Source organism: Drosophila suzukii, chromosome 2L (genome assembly GCF_043229965.1).
Source record: "Drosophila suzukii chromosome 2L, CBGP_Dsuzu_IsoJpt1.0, whole genome shotgun sequence".
Taxonomy (NCBI): Eukaryota; Metazoa; Arthropoda; class Insecta; order Diptera; family Drosophilidae; genus Drosophila; species Drosophila suzukii.
The window spans coordinates 5,624,291-5,643,192 of NC_092080.1; the positions used below are offsets into that span (position 1 = coordinate 5,624,291).

Below are 18,902 nucleotides of genomic sequence, written 5' to 3' on the forward strand. Positions count from 1 at the left end.
TCTTTATTGACTATCTGATTTTATTTAAAAGCATATGTAATCCTAATATCCAGTTACGTTCTATTTCATATATGTATCTTCCAATTCTAGGGGGCATCTATTGCCTTGGACCTGGGCGGCGCTTCCTCCTCCTGCTGCTTGGTTTCCAGGGTTCCGCTGCTCACATCCTGCACCACACGACAGGTCTCACTAGCCAGTTCCTCGGGATCCTCGACTATATCTTGTACCTTCTCGATCTGTCGCTGTAGATCGGGAATTTGTTTGCGATCAGCAATTTCCCCAACTCCCAGTTCGGCGTGAATGGTGTCCATTAGATTGGCCAGCAGGAGGCTCTCGTTGTGGCTAAAATCATCGCTCTCGTTGCTGCCCTTCAGGATGCAGTTCCTCACCTCCTCGGCCTCATAGCACATGCCCAGTCGATTGTGGTAGTGGGTGGGGGGCACCTGATCGCCCCCTGGCAACGGAAACTCGAAGTCCACCTCCTCGGTGATCAGACGCGTGGGACACCAGTAGTTGTTCATCTAGGGAAGATCGATATCGGAGGATCAAGATAGGATATTCCATATTAACTCACTTTAATGGTCCCATTCTTGCCCTGAATAATCGCCTGGTTGCTCAGCTTCCTTTCCGCACTGACCTCGATGAAGGCCCTCTTACCTCGGGTGAAACACAGTTCGATATCGGCGGCTATGTCCACATGCTCCGAGTTGACCCTTCCGCTGACCTTCAGAGAGCGCGGCACCTCCCGAAACACCCACAAAGCCAACTGCATTCCGTAGACCCCAAAATCGCTTGTGACTCCGCCGTACAGTCCCAGTCTCCTGAGGGTTATTTAAAGTCAATATCATTTAAAAACGTATTTGATACCGTAACTTATCGGTCGGTATATAACTTTTGTAGAGCATTATAAAAGATTTATAATTTTTTAACAAAATTAGACCGCGAATTCTTCAGAATTACAATTACGTCAGATTCAAAGCTTTATGTGAGAACCTTACCCCTGCGAAACGGGCAGACCCAGACTGCAACGGACATTCTGCAGTTCACCCAGCCGGTTCCGGAGGATCTGGTGACGCAGGTAATGATAGGCGGGCACGCATCTTGGCCACATTCCCTCCATGAGAAAGAGACCTCGCGCCCGTGCCTTTTCCAGCAACTTGGTCACCTGCTCCTCCGTCATGCACAGCGGTTTTTCGCACAGGACATGTTTGTCGTGGTTCAGCATTAGATGGCACAGCTCAGAGTGTTGCGGATTCAAGGGCGAAATGTAGACAACATCTGTGATAAAGAAGGTGATACTTAAGTTAATTGATAAGAGAATATTTCAAAGTTAAATACACCAAGAAAAAAGTGTAACGGAATGAAAGCCAGAATTAAATAACATCAATTCCCTCTTTTGACATATTCAAGAAGAAAAGTTCTTGATATCAAGACGAAAGTGCTCTGAATTTATTTTTTTGAGAAGAAAGTAGTCCTGCAAACCGATAACACTTCATCTCGATCTTAGGAATTTTAGATGAAATCAATCGATATCGGTTTTTTGCTGAGTGTAAATGTGGTAATATTCATTTTAATTTTATTTATTTATAATTAGTTTAATACGCTTTTAGACCCAAAGTTTCGGTAAAAAATGATGTAATGTTTTATAAGGAAACTTACCCACATTTGGGCACTTGGCCAGATCCTCGAAGCTGGTGTACACGTTCTCCACCTGATGGCGTTCGGCGAAGGCGAGGGCGTGCGACTGATAGGCAGCCACGCAGGACACGATGCGGTGATGCTGCTCCGGCAGGACACTCAGCGCTGCGGCAAAGTCATCTGCCATCAGGCTGACCGGAGCGATTCCCCACCGCAACGTTGGTCCCTCATCCACCGCCCACTCACCCTTTGAACCTTGTACCGCCTTTGGTAACGCCGCCCTCAAGTCGACCTTGGAGGAGGGAGGAAACCTATTGATGTGAATCTGCCGGGGGCGGGATCGCCACATGTTTTGGTCGCCAATATCGCCGCCAACGAATCCAAATCTGCTCCGCCTGCCGTCTGACCTGGATATGGATGATGGACGATCTGCGGTGCAAAGCGGTTAATACTAGCATTTTACAGAGAAAACTGGATTTGGAAAAATATACTTCCTAAATATATATATTTAAAAACTTAAATATTATTTATTTTATTAAGTTCCAGATGTAAAAAAAATATATATATATTTAGTGTTAATTACATTGAATAAAGTTTTAAAGTAAGGGTGCATGCCATAACGCCCAGTGAATTAACGACCATACCTTATATAATTTTTAATGAGGGCTTTTTTTTATATATCTATTCAAGATTTCAAGAAATTGTCTTTATTTTACTGGCGTTATTTCCTTGTGTTTTATTGCATTTACTTTTTAAATGATGCATATCTTAGGTTTAGACTTTTTTTTTCAAACTTTTAAAATTTCCTATAGTTTTAACATAACATACATCCTAAAAATGGAATAGGTATTTTTCAAAGAAGATTTTTTTTTAATATTTTAAATACACAATCCCATGTTTTTGTCGAGTGTACCACTGCCATTGGCGATCGGTGGCAACTTTGTCGCGTAAAACGCATTTCATTCATACAATCGAGCGCTTTTCCACGAACTGGCGAAATTGCGGGTGTTGGTTTTGGTTTTGGCTGTGGTGTTGGTTTTGGCCGCCGGGAAACCGGTCCGGACTCCGGGCCATCCGTGGCCACATCCACGTCGAAACCGAGACGACGGGCGCATTATGTGGCGCTGTTTAGTGCGTCAGTTCCTCCATAATTAGTCATATATGTTTAGCATCACAACTTGTGAATGACTCGCTGCCGTTCGCTGCAGCTCAGAGTCAGGTTTTGTCTTTGATTTTTATTTATATATATAGTTTTTTTCCTTTTTTTTGTTGTCGCATTGGCCTGGTCCTGGCCAAGTTGGCCAAGTTGGGAGCTGCCTGGGCCGCGCACTTTGCGCTTCGTTCTGTCCGCATTCGAATTTCACTTTCTTTTTTAGAAACTAAGCTCTGGACTGTTTGAGCATTTATCACTGTAGTACCTGCCGAATGGGTAGCCGCACTTTGACAAGGTGTTGTACTTTATCAGCAGGGAGAAATCGATGGGTTGCCATCAATTCAAATGATTTAAATAGCTATGTTAATATTATATTGGCATATTTTGATTTCTTTACATTTTTAGTTAAAAACTTTATGGAATACTACGCAAGAATTCCAAGATAAGATTTTGAGAAGAAACGTTCTTGAAATCAAGACCAGAAAAATAATCAAGATTAGACATACTTTTAAGATACAATTTTCTCGATTTAAAAATTCGTCTTTTCCCTTATTTTAGATGAAACTTACTTGACATCAAGACCGAGATGAAGAGATCTTGAAAAAAAACGAGAAAAGAAGTCTTGATTCTGCTTTTCGAGAACAATATAGTCTTGATATTGAGAATTTGAGATTAAATCGATTTTGTCTTCATTTCGAGAAGGGAAGAAGTGTTTTTTTTATGGGATCATTTATCCAGAAGATTTCCCATATTTTTTCTTGCAGGAGAGCATTGGCTATTCGGTTTTTCTGCACCCAAGTCTGCCACCTTTCCCGGCGTATTTCACTTTTCAATAACTCGAGTGCGTGCAACAATGTCCAGCGCGAGTGTCCGCTTCTGTGTTCGAGTGTGGATGGCGGCTCGGAACCCAACAAAAAACTAAAAATTTGTTTATCTAATTAGCAATGCACCGGGCGACGTCTGCGCGGGCAGCGCTTTTCACCTGATTTTGCATGCATGGCAGGCGGCACAAGTGGCAAGTCGATGGCCGTAGAAATTGCCCTAACCCCAAATGCAAAGCGATAAACACACATTATATATGTACGAGGTGCGTTTTCGGTTGGCCAATGAACGAAAGTGTTCTTTGGGTGTTGTAGACGGACCAAAAAAAAATGGTTGAAAACCAAAAATCGAAAATGAGAAAATAAGAAAACAAACCAACTCTCGCCCGATGACGGAAGTGTCTCTGTGGGTGAAATTATGTGCCAGTGAAAGGTTGCCTAATTTCTGTCATTAAACTACATGGGCTTGACCAGGACGCAGAGGTGCACTGAAACAAATTTCTAGATATTTGGATTGAACACACTGATGAATACAATTTTATATAAGGTGAAATATAAACACAATTTTATTAAAAATGTGGTTACTTACTTTAGACAACCACTTTACCAACCAAACGTATTTTTGGTTCATAATGAGAGGCACCAATTTCAAGTTTTTTTTACAACTTTTGTATAGATACTTTCATTCCTTCTTAAATAAAATAAATATTTTCCGTGAATTTATATTCCATGTTAATGCACACTTTTACTAAATCGGTAAATGTCTAACTATAAGTTTAATATTATTCTCAAGATTTTTTGTTATATCTTTTAAATTTGGCGGTTGTACAAACGACAAAACTAAAAATAAACTCTTAAATGAAAACGCTTTTTTGAATCTTTTAAATTATTGGGGAATTATTATTTCCTTTCCTTCAATACATTAATTTATTTCATATTTTAAATCACATTCATTACTCAAAGGATTTTAATATTGGTATCTTTCTAATATAGACAAAATAATGATCCTGATCAAATCTTTCTTGCATTATGAAGATTTATAGTGGTTTCTATTTAACCGATCTATTGCACACAAAAAAGGAAGATATAAAATGTTTTTTAAAAATGTATTTAATGAATTATATTATTATTAATAATATTTTTATTTTTAGTGTGATGACTGGAGGAGATTATTGTGCAAGGGGTGCGCGACATGAGCTGACAGCCGGAGCACACAAATTTGCCATGCGTGTGTCTTTTGATGACTCTTTCCCGAGAGCGACGACACGGCGGAGACGACATGTTCATTAAAGCCAGTGCCGCATGTGGTCATCTGGCTGCTCTGGTGCACCGACAAAGCAAATAAATACTAAAATTTGCATGCCTGCAACATAAATCGTCGCAAAATATTAAACAAGTCAGCGGCAACAGTTGAAATCAATAAATTTATTGATACAATTTACACGGCTGAGTGGGCTGCCAGATAGCAGCGGGCAACTAGCAACTGGCAACTGGCAACTAGCAACTTGGCCACATGCAACTTTGGTTGCATGCAACACATGCGCTAATTAAGGGGGTTCCCAGTTGCTGGCGGGGGTGTTTTGGCCAAAGCTGCACTTGAGATGGCGCGATGGCCTTGCAAGTGGCAACAGAAACAAGTTAACGAGTCCCGGCCAAATGACCAACTGACTGAGGAAATTCATTTGGTGTTTTGGGAAGGGGGAAAGCAGAGGAAAACAAATTACCGGGCAGTGATTTGCGATGATTTGGTCCTTCTCTGACTTGATTTCATCTCATAAAAGTGGTCGAAATAAATAAAATGTGATTCGAATTTAATAGTTAACTAATTAGGTTTGCAGTGATTTATTTTAAAGTATTTATTTATTACGGTCGAAATAAATAAATTGGGAATTGATTTTAATTAGTAAACGAATTACTCTTATAGTTATTTGTTTTTTGGCATTTATTTTATACTCTTTATTGAATGTTTTAGCTTAAAATGTTAAACTACAATTGATTAAAATATATAAAATGTGTTTTGATGTTAGTAGTTAAACCAATCTTTGTATCTAGCAGTGATTTAATAATTATGTATTGAGTTTTTAAAATGCAAATTAATTAGTTATTACAAATTAAGAAAATAATAAAAAAAAATGTAAGTCGATTTAATTAAATTTATTAATTACTCATGCAGTATTTTATATTGTAATATTTATGTATTGAGTTTATATATTGAAATTCAATTTTTATTTTATTCCGCAGACTTATTCCAAAAATGTTCCTTACCTCAAAAAGAAAGTGGAATGATTGCCGGCATTTAAAATTCTGTAACCATAGATATTTATATATTTTGCATGTTTCTCCATTCTGGGCTGTGAAAGTCATGCGTCGAGTTCGTTGCCAGAGTCTTTTGATTTGCCATACGTTTTTTGTTCGAGGCTTCTGCAACATTGCGCCTTAATTGACACCTTCAACGTGGTGGGGGAAAAAGGGGGACAAAGGGAGGCTCTGTGGCCAAAAGACAGCATAATCTTGTTGTTATTTTCATTGATTTTTTATTTCTTTTACATATGTCAGGCTGACGACTTTTTGTATGCATGTCTGTCGGCTTACTCTCATCTTGGCCTCAACTACGCACACGCCCAGCAGCAACAGCAAAGCCAATTGACAGCCAGTCATGTCATGACTATTGCCAATTGTTTTTGCTGCCCAAAGCTTTTAACATCTTTTACGATTTCTTGGCTGCTAGTAGAAATTTTATTTGGCCTAAAGATTTTCGGTTTTTATGCAACAGGTGGAGGCGAAAAGCGAAAGCTGAGTTTGGGATAGGAGAACACAAAATTCTTGGCAGCCGGAAGGTTTAACCAATTTTAAAAACCCCTGTTAAACATTATATGACTCTACTGCCCTTTTAATAACCTAGTAACTTGCAACACATGCATATTTCTTATACTTTTCGGTCCTGTAAAATTTTAAAAGCTTTCTAGGAATATTGGTTTACATACTTAGCACCCATAGAAAAACAAGCACCCCAATCGGAAATTTTGGTCAGCAGTGGCAGCAACATGTTGCAGGTTGCACAGCGGCAACATAAACAATTATCTTTCAACACTTGCCTGTTACTTATGATTTTTGGCCCTGTAAACTTGCGCTTACATACTGAGAGCCCCTAGAAAAAAGACCAGCCCAAACAGAATTCTTAGCCAGCAATAACAGCAACATGTTGCCGGTAGTGAAAAGTGAGTCTGGCTGTAGCCGGCGGCAACTTATCCTACTAACTTACAAGACATGCCCATTTCTCAGATTTTATAAGCCTTCTTTAGGATTATTAGCTAACATAGCTTTAATAGAAAATAAAACAGCCCAATCAGAACTCTTATCCAGCAGTGGCAGCAACATGTTGCAGGTAGTGAAAAGTGAGTCTGGCTTTGGACAGCGGCAACAATCATCGCCAAACAGGCAGCAACAAAAGCGAAAAGGCGACAACTTTGGTGACGAAGACCCGAGTGAGCGTGTGTTTATGGATTCGCTGCGGCTTCGACTGTTGGCTTTGGTCAAAAGCGTTGGCCAAAAGCGTTGCGACGGCAGCAACACCACGAAGACAAGTGCAGGCTCTGCTTATATTTTTTTTCCAGCTGGTTCGTTGTACCTGAAAAATCTCAGCCGAAGACCGCTGCCCGCTGCCTGCGTCGACTGCGCTGCCGCCTTTAACAGTTTCGAATTTGAGTTTTGGCCAAGACCACGCGAAATCAGTTAACAAACGGACGCGTTTTGAAACGGATGCACACTGGCTGGATGCACCGGCGCGAAGAGAAGCGAATCGAATCGAATCGTATCGTATCGAAGCGAAGCGAGGAAAACCTGAAGCTCTTCCATAAAGATCGAGATCCCTGGTTTTTGTCCCAAAACCCGAGGCCGTGCGAATGTCTGTTTCTGTCGGTTTCGGCGGCAGAAGCTCGAAGAGCTGCTATCTTCATCGCTCGGTCGCGCTGGTCGTTTAAAAGTGAAATTTACTGAATGAAATGAAATGTCTTATGGCCAGCCCCGCTGTCTGGCCGAGTGGCTTTGTGTTTGATTATTGATTTGTGACAATTGTCGGCAAGGAAATGACTGCAAATTAGTTGGCAAACATTCGCTGCCCGAAAAGGATTAACAAAAACACAGCAGATTATAAAGCGATTTGCTCGCGAAATAGTGGAGATATTTATTCCTGTGCCAGTGGCCGGAAAAAGAAGGTGATGTAAGATCCTGCTTAGATTGTGTAAGCTTGTGAAAGTGAAAGAATTAATCGTAGAGCTATTATCTTAGAAGTTATTTAAAAGGATCTAGTGTTTAAGTGATCTAAAAAGATTTTTTGAAGTGATTTTAAAACACTATTGAAGAGATCTTAGTAAATAAGAACTTATCAGGATTTAATACTTAACATTTCACTTTTCTTTGTTGTATGTTGTAACTAAAATAAATGTCCCTTCTTCGTAAGGATTGTAAAACGTTTAGTCTCATAACAAATGACCACTTGAATTGATTGTATGTTTTATTGGTGTAACATCATGTAAGCCTACGTGTGATCAGAGAAAATCATGTTCGATTATTCATTGCGATTTGTGTACATTAACTATTGAAATTGATCGGTAGACAACGTGTTTGATCAGTGAGGATTATGTTTACTAAACTTCAAATGGTTTTACAATTGGTCGATAAATATTACGAAGGAAGGAAAGTTTTGTTTAATTGATAATTTAATTTCTTAGAGATTATAAAAGCCATTGAAGACTTCAATAATAAATTCTGTAGTAATTTAAATATATTTAAAGGACATTTTAGATATATTTTTGATATTTATGCACTAAAATAAATTTTGTATACACTAAATCAAACCGAGATCTAGCACTTTCGACACTTGATCACGATCTATTGTCCACGACCATTTTTACGCATTTTCCATCAATCAACTCAACTCAACTCTCGGTTTTCAATGGTATAATCCACGACTGCGGATGCAGCACATAAATACCACCTTTCTTCGCCAGCGAAATCGAATGTTTTCGTCTCTTTGCGCAAAGAATTAAGACGCTGAATGGAGTTAAAGCCGGCGCTTGTGCCAACGGCAGCAAAACAAACAGGCATCACTCATACGCCGTGTGTACAGAATGAAAGAGAGAGAAAGGGCAGGCTGCCACTTCATTTTCCAGGCACTCCCGGGCCACTCGATGCATTTATCTTTCACTTAAAGTGAAGATGACATTCTTTAAATGAAATTAACTGCCGGCAACAAAAAGCCGAGGCTGCAATTGCTGATGCATCTGTTGATGTTGCTGATGGCGCTGATGTTGCTGGTGTTGCTGATGCTGCTGCTGATGCTGCTGCTGATGCTGCTGCTAATGTTGCCGCTGTGGCAGCTGCTTCTGTTGGCAGTTGCTTTGGCTGCAATTAGTATTTGTCTTTGGCTAATACGCTGCCATGTTGGTATGCATCTCAGTGCGCCAGTTTCTTGTGTTGCTGGTTGCAGGTTGCCAGTTGCAGGTTGCCATTGCTGCTGGCATAAAAAATGTCGCGCACTTGAATGGATATTTGGTCTCTGCTTCGGTTGTTTGTCTATTTATTGGTCTGTTTGCTTGCTCATCGGCTTTTTATAGCTGCCTTTTTTTTGTAAAAACACATTGGCTTAGCCGTCCACTTAACAGCTGTCGCTTCGAGTGCATCTTAGTGTTTTTCTTTATACATCTTTTTTTTTTTGGATCATACAGCTCCTCTGGAGCCTTTTGGGTTTGATGTTGTGGGCAGCTTTTGAGTGACTGAGTGCCGGCTTTTAAGATGCATCGATCGAAAGTGCCTGGAATGCATTTATGATAGGGGGCCATCCATATGGTTTTGATTCAGCGTGGGTTGCCGCGATCAGTGGCTATCAAAAGGGGTCGAAGGCCCGTGAATTACTCGAAAGTTGTGGAATAAATCGACCTGGTTTTATTGCGGCAGGTGTAAAGACTTGGCGCCTAGGACAATTTGATACAAAATCTTTAAACCTGCTAAATGGAAATACTTAAAACGACTGGCACTTTATGAGACCACTTTAAGTTGCGACTGTTAAAATGGTATTAAAATAAAAAGCATTTACCATTTCTGATAAGAAATATTATACCTAATCCAGACAAATTGGTTTACTTGTAGCATAAAATATATTAATTGTTCCACATTTTTTAGTACAGACTATCAAAGATGTTATATTATTATAACAGTAAAATATTTCTTTAAACAAGAAAAAATCCTTAATGAAATTGGTTTATTTGTAGGATGTAAAATCTTAATTATTCCACATTTTTTTAGAATCAGAAAAAATAATAATTTAAACCAATCACTTTATAAAATGCCTTTAATTTGCCTATCAGTTAATCGCATAATACTCAGCTCCAACACATTTCACTTGTCATGTAAAGCCAATAAAATGAAATAACACAGAAATGATGCGTAATTAAACGCATTATGCAAATGCGATGTAAGACAATAAAGACAATTAAATAACTCACGCGAAACGAGAGCGTTAACAAACTAGTTAGGCCTACCTCATAAAAGTTGAATAGTTTTGATGGAGGAAACTCTGTAGGAAAATTGGTGGAAAATTATGTCCATCATTAGTGGCTATAGGGGGAAAATGTTTGTGGTTTATTCAAAAAGTCGACCGAACCAAATTATATTCAATTGCAAGGCCATCATCATATAAACCCATCCCACTTTTCTTGGCCGTCGGCGAATTTTATTTGATTTTAATTGCCGCCATAGCAAGATGTTTGCCATTTAATGGCTTTATTTATGCGTGTAGTAATCAAGTTAATTTTTACGATTGCCGCCGAGCGCGTTGCAAGCACGCCGGCAACAACAAGAAACCCGTGGAGCTGCTGCGAAATAAATGCAAATTTTCTTTTATGATCAAAAAGCACAAGTTTCACTTTCGATGGGAACGAATTGCCCGGCAAGCGCAAGCCGAAAATATAAAAAAAATATTCGCAAAATACAAAAAAAAAAAGAGTTAAAGATGACATGCAACTGGGGAGGGAGATGATGATAAGAAGCCCTTGGGACACATCTTCGGGAGGCCGAAATGGCAGAAGAAAGAAAGCCAAAAGAGAAGAGCCGCCGCCCACCCAGGTCGTCTGCATCTGCAGTCTCCGCTCTCCAGTCTTCGGTCCCCGGGAAGTCTTCTGGCCGGTCAGTCACGTCGCCTGTCTTCCCTCTGCCGCATAATGCCATAAATTATGAAATAATCGAATCAATCTCTGGGATCCGTGAAGTTGTCGCTGCCCAGGAGGAGACTCTTTTATCAGACCGAGACTTTATTATATGCTTAAGTGATGGGAAAGAAAAATTGCACAAAACTCCTTAGATAAAGCTCCAAAGGTTAAGGACCTATGACACATCCTTGATTTTTGACTAGCAGACTAAATTTGTTTTAAAGTCATGGTAACCTGACGAATAATCGTTCTACAGCTGAATTACATTTCATTAAATTATATATTAAGTTAGATTTGTCTCCCCACGACCTTATAAAATAAATGCAGTTATATAGTAAAAAACTAAGCAAGTGTCATAAGGCCTCTGTAACCCATGTACTAATGTATCTTTTTCGTTCGTACCACCAGTGGTCTATTGTAATTAACAGTTAAACTCTTATATTTTAGTAACTTGTTTTAATTCTTAATCTCTGTTTAACAATAAATATCTTGTCTCTTACAAATTTTCAAGTTTGTTGCTCAAGTCTTTTGTTTCTAAAACTTATTTGTACTATGAATGAGATCTTTAACAAACTTTAATAATAATCATATTATTTATTTTTCAAGCTCCCAAGTATCTTATCATTTTTTAGTCCTTCTAAACTGATTTTGATAAAATTTTGATTTCTTTTCTAAATTTGTTGATTTTATGTTTTTATTTTATGGATAAGAGTAAGACGTATTTTCGTACGTTTAAAACTACGTATCAATGTTGACTCAGTTTTTATATTAAATACTATCAAATAGTTTCTTTTCCTGGTCTTAAATATTTCGATTTTTCCGGGTTCATCGTCTCCATATATTCCTTGTTAGACATTAATATCTCACTCCAATAAGACTTAGCCAATAGGTTCGTCAAGTTTGTGTCTTAAGTCTTTTGTTTCTGGACATTTCCCTCACTTGAGTTTGGTATTTTTTAATAAAGTCCCATTTATCTGATCGTTTTAAATATCCTCCCCATTATCATTTCCTCAACAGGTCTCGTCAAAATCCGATTAGTTAAATCAATTTACAATTTAATACCTTTTCATTAATAAACCAATCCAAGTGAAAGGTTAATTTTCTTTACTCTTTAGTTGTATATTAAACTGGCATTCCGTTTTATGATTTTATGATCACAGCTAAAAGGCTACCTGAATTTTAATAGCAGGTCCAAATTAACTGGCCAGCAATCTGGATAACAACCTGTCAAGTGAGCCAAATGCAACACGGTGGCCAAAAACTTCCTCATTCACGTCCGTTACACGTTATCCAATAGTTAAGAATCCATTGCGGTGGCAGGGAAATTGCACAGATCAAGTTCGGCGGACACAATCGATGTTGGCTATTAAATCATCAGCGAGTCATAACCGAAACTGAACAATTTAACAAAAATTCCAGATAAGACGACAAGAAAAAAACACCGAGACCGACGATCAACGAACCACAAGATGATTGGTGAACGCCACAAGAGCCGCGATTTGGTTACGATACTTGGCCTGTTCCACCTCCTGCAGCTCCTCCTGCTCCACGGATCCGCCGCCGGCCATGTGATCGAGGTCTTGGCTCAATCAACAACCGCATCCAAGTCGGAGCCCCAGACTTTGGAGACGAAGACGAATGGCAGTCAGGATGGGGCTGGTCTAACGCCCGGTGCGACAACAGGTGAGCGAACAACATCCAAACAACGAAAAACAACCAAACAACCGCAGCGAAATGAAAAAATATGAAAGATTTGCACTTTGATTTTGTTTCGCCAACATAATTGGGTGCCTGGGTGCGGAGAGTGGGCACTATTTTAATGGCCAGCATTAGGAGATCAAACAATTTTGAACGCAATCATGCGAGGCATTTTAATGCGAATGAAAGTGAAAATCGTCTGGCAACATTGTTTCGTGGTCGCAGGCAATTATGCAAGGATAAATGGGATCCAGATGCATGTGCTCGATTGAGTGGGATGGTATGGTATTGGAGTGGCTCCGGGTAAAGTGATCCACCTAGCCAGTGTAGGCAGTGCGCGCCCACCCATTATGGAATTTAAGTGGAAGGGCTAATCGACGCAGGAAATACCCCTCAATATTTTCAGGAAGTTAGTTCATATCACAAACCTTTTTTTTGATAATATAATAATATTAAAGGTTTTTCTCGAAAATTTCTTAAATTCTAAAATTCAGATTGTAATGGATAGAGATCGGATTAAATTCAAAACAGTATTCTTAAATACCAAGTCTAAAGGGTCCTTGGTTATACACAATTATGTTTCAATAAATTATAATTTGTTTAGGCAAAAATGTAATTAAAAATGGTAGGATCTATTTTTTAACTGAAGTGCGTAGTCTTTTAATTGTATTTAATTTATAAAATAAGTTACATAAATTAAAAAGAATACAAATTCTTGGTTTATTCTATTACAATCTGCATTTAAGTAAATTAGTATATTTTCTAAAACCCTAACTCCTAAAAGGTGGGGGTTATTTTATTCAATATTTTGTATGAGGAGTATAGTTTAAAACATGTTTTGTAAAGGAATAACCCTGTTAAATAATTCTTCACTAGATGAAATAAAATAGTATTTTCTGCAACAAATAAACTAAAAGAAAACTAATTTTTTTAAGAACGATAACATTGTTAGCTCTCAAATAAACCCCTCTATAACCTGCGAATCGATAGCCTTTCTGGTAAGCGTATTAAAAGCCAATTGCTAGAAGGAGATCAAGATGCATGAGTGGCCATTTCCGCTTGAGCCAAGTGCATGTCCTCACGTCGAGGAGCTGGGAGTTGGAAGCTTGGGAGTTTAAGAGCTGGGAGCTTATAGCTCCGCATGCCTTTGCAACCGCTCAAATGGAAAGCGATTTGTCTGGTTTTAGCTAATAATTTATCAGGCCTCCGCATTCGCAGTCGTCGCCTTCGACTTCGCCTTCGCCGCCTCTGCCATTTATTTTTCCTCAGTCCGTTGATCAGTCAATCAAGCAAAGCCAAGCCAAAATCCGAGTGGATTCAAGTAGATCCAAGTGTATCCAATGCGACTTTGTTTCTAGTTGTCGGTCTGTCTGTCTGTTTGCCGTGTTGATTGCCTTGGTCATGGCCCCCACCGATCATCGCCTGGCGACGGAGGAGGAACCTCCTCCCAGTGGAGTGCCGGCTGCCAGGTGGGCGTTGGGGATCACAGTTTTTCTGCCGGCTTGGCCTCTGACTTGGACTTAATTAGGAGCCACATGGCGGGGAGCTAAACGGAGCTCATCCCATCCCGGCGAGGGGATCATGCTGCGGGTTCAATCGACTGCAGCTCCAATCTCGCACACTGTCCGCGGGCATTAAAATCAATTTATGCAAAAACTGCTCAAAAGCAATTGAAGTTGAATATTCACGAGGGCAGTTCTATAAAATCTTAGCTTTCGTTCGGGTTTTTATTGGTTGGGCATTTAACTATTAAAAAAATATATACTGAAAACTGTAGGGATACACAGGGATGTTTTTAAAACGAAATACTTCACAAAGGGGAATATGAGCTTTTAAATTAATTTTCTAATTTATAATTTCATCCAAAACACATAAACCCCACATAAATAGTATGAAGTTTTTTTTATGAATACAAATTTGTTGTTAAACTGAACCACACTTTAAAAATATTAAAGATTTGGTGCTTTTCCTTATTTGATTTATTTTTGTTTGATTTTATAATTTATAAATTTAAATATTGTATGAATCATTTATTTCTAAAGAGGTTTTGTTAGCTGTGCCTTACTTAAAAAAATAAATTTATGCTGTTTTTAGATTTTGAATATATTTAATGAAGCACTTTATTGTGGAGACAATATTGTCAACGGTAATACTACGCCTTCCAGGGAAAATATACATTTATTGTGGTTTTTGCTTTTATAAAAATGTTTAAAGGATACACATAAATTCATACTATGTAAACTACTTCTTGAGTATACATTTCAGCAAAAATAAAAATCCTTAAACTACCCTCTCTTCGAGCAACCAGGATGCCGGCATTGACTCGACCAAGTGACGGGACAAAAACATTTGTTAACACTTTAACGAGTTATGTCTTGGCTGTGGCCATGGCACATAGCTCCTAGCTCCTAGCTCCTAACTCCCAGCTCCTCGCTGAATCTCCATCCCAGATGCCCCGCGGCTATTTGGGGGGCAATTAAAGTTGCACATGTAAAAGTAAATTGATACGGCACTCAATCATCCGACATGGTATCTTTTCTTCCACAGCTCAACGGCTGGATCCAAACAACAACAACGAGTGGCGACCCCTGGGACACGGGGATCCCCTCCAAAAGGATCCCACCTATGACTACAGTCCGCCGGCCCTGGAAAGGGTACGCTACTGGGCCGAGAACAACAGCACGGGTCAGAGTAATCCGGAGGCCAGGAAGAAGGAGCTACCACCGGAGGTCCTTAGAAACAAAACCAAAAGCGAGGTGCTGCTCCTGGGCGTGGCCAGTGAACGGGTCAGGGTGCCCCACTCCCACTCCTATCCACCAGTTGGATTGACCCACAATCAACAGCATCAGCAGCAGCAGCAGCAGCAGGCTAAATATGCTGCCATTCGGAGGAGCTACTATGCCCCTACCCAGCAGCAACATGGGCCACAAACCCAACATATGCCTTCCCATTTCAATGCCCAGCAGCACATGCCACCCACCCATTTGATGCCACCACCCATGATGATGATTAAGTCCAGTGGTGCCCCTCCTCATCTGGAGTACAGGCACAGTATGATGGCCACCGGAGCACCCACTTCCTACATGAGCCTCAACCACATGAGTTCACCGACGCCTAAGTCACCAATGACCTCCTCGGTGATCTACCATCAACCAATGGGTCACCACACCTCCATGTCATCCTCCACACCCTGGATGACCAGCATGCAACCACATCGCCTGAGCTACTCGGATCCTCATCTCCAGGAGTCCATGCACACCTATAGTTTTTCGAGGCCCCACCACCATCAGCAGTCGATGATGAGTTACTCGCCCAACTCGCTGCCAGGACTTCAGAGTGGCTCCAAATCGGGACTGCGGAAGCCCTGGCTGCATGAGCTGCTCCAGAAAGAGGTGGTGGTCACATCGAAGCCCAAGGTTAAGCCCACAATGCCGGCCACCAAGTATCTGATGGGCACCAGTAAGCCACATCATCCACTTCCTCCTATGGGAATGGGCATCAGTTCCACTCGGCTACCGTTTACCTATGCCCCGGTGACCTTTGTGCCTGGGCCACCCACCATTGCAGTGCCCACTGTGGCCACCAGACAAGAGTTGCAACCCGAGATCTACATCACACCCACTCCTCAAACGAGTAACACCGGCTTCAGACCCATGTTGATGACCAGCACAACCACAGTGGGAACCACACCTTCCACCACAACGCCTATTTATCACCGAACCAGCACAACAACCACGAGTAATCGCCTGCTCATCCCCCAGACGAGCAATCTGGCCCAGAGACCCACAGTGGCACCTGCTCCAAGTGAACCCACCACCGATTCGCTTTTCTCCCATTACAAGCAACCACCGAAACCCCTAATGGGACCCATGTACCTCATTATAGAGGGTCACTCCAAGGTCAAGACCTATGGCCAAAACGAATTGGATCCACATAGTCCCAAGATAGTGCCGGTTATCTCGAAGCGGGAACCTGTGGTTAGGATAGCTGATCCCAACGAGAAAAGGGGCACAGTGGAGTCTTATCAGGTCAAGCATTTGCACACCAAAACCACGCCGATGACAACGACTACGACTACAACTACGACGACTAGTAAACCCACTACAACCACAAGAGCTCATCAAAAAGCTCCTGTCTACAGCACTACTAAAGCTCCGGTTAGCACTACCCCAAAGATAACTAAACCCCCCACTGTAAAAACCACTAAAGCAACAACAACCAAAGTACCCATTAGTAGTACTACCCCTCTAGTTCCAAAACAATCCAATCCAGAACCTCCAAGTGGTGTTAATGATTTGCTGAGTCTACTGGACAATATGTTTGCCGATGCCCATGAGATTGCCTCATCTACGGGGTCACCTTTAGTAGCTACTTCCACTACCAGCACCGTGCTGAAGCCAGTTAGCACCAAGTTGATGCCCCAGCAACCAGAACCGAGAATTTCCAGTAAGGCGGGGTCCATAGACAGTGTGCTCGAAGATGATGAAGCCGGCGAAGATCTAGGGTCAGCGATTTCCACCGCGACACCACCTCGATCAACGCGTCAGATCTTTGACTATGACCAACTGCCAGAGTCACGGATTAAAGTCGGGGTCACCACCAGCGATATTTTGGAATACAATGATGATGATGATGGGGAGGAGGAGCTGGAGGAGGATGATCAGACCACCGATGGTCAAATAGGGGATCAGGAGAATGCCGAGGAGGATGAGGCAGACGAATCACACAATTTACTCAAACGAATCGATCAATTTGTGGATGATGTCGACGATGGGGATGACGATTTGGAGGACCTCATCGAGGGTCTGGACGAGGACGAGATCGACGAAAGGCGACAGCAGCATTAGCCCAAGATAAGCATTTTTCTTAAACTGCGCTCTATACCAAATCTATCAGAAACTTTTTCTCACGCCTAATACGTTCTTGTACATAAGTCAGCTTTAATTGAATCTGTATTTATTTGTTGTTAGTTCTTAGGCCTGCTGGCGTCACAATGTGACTGCACTCTATAACATACAATTTCGTTGTGTAATTAAGCATTAAATTATTGAAAATTTCACTTATGTTTTTTAGTTGTTAAAATAAAATTGCAAAATGCAATAAATGAAAAATAAATATGAAAATCAAAATAAATTCCCTGGCGCCACCTATGGAGGAGATCAGCCGAGAACGCCATCTATTGTTAGGCAACCGGATCTTCTACATTGGTCTTTTATTTTAACCATACATAAATAAAAAAGTAAGTACATATGTATATACTTTAAATAATTTAAAATAAGAATACCAGTGTTGAGATCGAAAACCTTAGAAATTTTGAGCTTTAAATTTTTTAGGGATGTTTTTAAATATTTTGCTTACAAAATATATCTACATTCTTTAATACGCCGTTCCAATGTTAAAAATTCAAACAAACCGCCAATAAGCAAGCTTTCCAGTGAATATCGATCGTTCTTCGCTCGACAACGATAACACAAACTTATGTTTGACAGTGCTGACAGAATTTTGGCGAAGAAAAGTGGTCTTTAATAATAATAATAAAGAATTTAAATTGAAACCACTAAAATAACTAAATTTTGTAAAATTAAATTAAGGCCATTATGTATTTTATGGTTCTACATGTTCCGTTTTCCCTCCCAAAGCAGCTATTTCCCGCCAAATCTTCGACATCACTGATGTCCGACCTATCGCCTTGCTTTGTTTATTTCCAATTGGATTTTCCAAGCGCCAGTTGAGAATTCGCCGTCGAAGAGTGCGGTTTACGGTAAAAGAAAGCGCTTCCAGTGCGTGACGATAAATTGGATTAAATTGTGTGCGCAAGGTGTGTTAACAAAACATAAATACTGTATTATTAACAGAAAGTCAACAACAAAAGACGCTCAAATGCAAAAAAGATCAAGTGTGCGAGTTTTTGTTTACGCTTCCCAGGCGATCTTCGTTCTCTTTTCAACTCTCGCTTTTGTTTGGAGTTAATGAAGGCGGAGTAATGAACTTGAGCGAATAAGAAGAAGATTTGCAAATGCAGTTGTTCCAATCAGAAATGTGTTTCTTTTGGCCACAAAGAATACAAAGATAAACACGTGCGAAGTGATTTTGTGACTCAAAAAGCCATTAAGGCGGTTTAATTTTTATGATAACAGCAGCAACGAGCTAACAGAAATAAAAAATAACAACAAATCATATATTACCGAATAGAGTATGCAAACTATACAGTCCAGTATATAGCCATCATAAATTAGTGAAACTATCTCCGCCTTCCCTTGAATTGAATGAGCGGTGATAATGCCCATATAGCTAAATTGCGTGAATGCCTGTGCATATATTTGCCCGATGGCTATATAACCTTGATCCGGGCATTGCGTCGCGGCCTGAAAAAAAAAACTTTAAAAA

At 40.3% G+C, this 18,902-nt stretch overlaps 3 protein-coding genes across 5 annotated transcripts in view; 2 read left to right on the forward strand and 1 right to left on the reverse strand.

Moving 5' to 3' along the window:
* LOC108019536 (trans-1,2-dihydrobenzene-1,2-diol dehydrogenase) overlaps positions 1-18,902 on the reverse strand; it is a 22,920-nt gene continuing 4,018 nt past the window's right edge. Inside the window, exons 2-5 of the mRNA XM_017087377.4 lie at positions 1,660-2,067; positions 999-1,278; positions 575-821; positions 1-521 (exon numbers count right to left, since the gene is read on the reverse strand). Coding sequence (XP_016942866.2) covers positions 87-521; positions 575-821; positions 999-1,278; positions 1,660-2,067 — 1,370 coding nt within the window. The 3' untranslated portion in view covers positions 1-86. The remainder of the gene's footprint in view (positions 522-574; positions 822-998; positions 1,279-1,659; positions 2,068-18,902) is intronic.
* LOC108019522 (uncharacterized) lies at positions 7,337-17,577 on the forward strand. Of its 3 annotated transcripts, XM_065867675.2 has the most exons (4): positions 7,337-7,826; positions 11,978-12,175; positions 12,237-12,500; positions 15,063-17,577. In XM_065867675.2, exons 3-4 carry the CDS (start codon positions 12,287-12,289, stop codon positions 17,360-17,362), a joined length of 2,514 nt encoding a protein of 837 aa, XP_065723747.2. In that variant the 5' UTR covers positions 7,337-7,826; positions 11,978-12,175; positions 12,237-12,286; the 3' UTR covers positions 17,363-17,577. The 3 variants fall into 3 exon arrangements, with proteins under 3 accessions (XP_065723747.2, XP_065723749.2, XP_016942843.2); XM_065867677.2 differs by lacking the exon at positions 11,978-12,175 and having other exon boundaries at positions 7,337-7,831; XM_017087354.4 differs by lacking the exon at positions 11,978-12,175 and having other exon boundaries at positions 7,338-7,826.
* The window catches only part of mdy (diacylglycerol O-acyltransferase), a 10,524-nt gene continuing 9,815 nt past the window's right edge, over positions 18,194-18,902 (forward strand). Inside the window, exon 1 of the mRNA XM_017087368.4 lies at positions 18,194-18,333. The gene's annotated coding sequence lies outside the window, so the exon portion shown is untranslated. The remainder of the gene's footprint in view (positions 18,334-18,902) is intronic.

What these genes read in the sequence shown, in the direction of transcription:
- LOC108019522 (XM_065867677.2), top strand. Translation starts at nt 12,287, where the DNA reads ATGATTGGTGAACGCCACAAGAGCCGCGATTTGGTTACGATACTTGGC. An exon ending in AACGCCCGGTGCGACAACAG is followed by an intron (nt 12,501 to 15,062) that starts GTGAGCGAACAA and finishes TTTCTTCCACAG; the next exon opens with CTCAACGGCTGGATCCAAAC.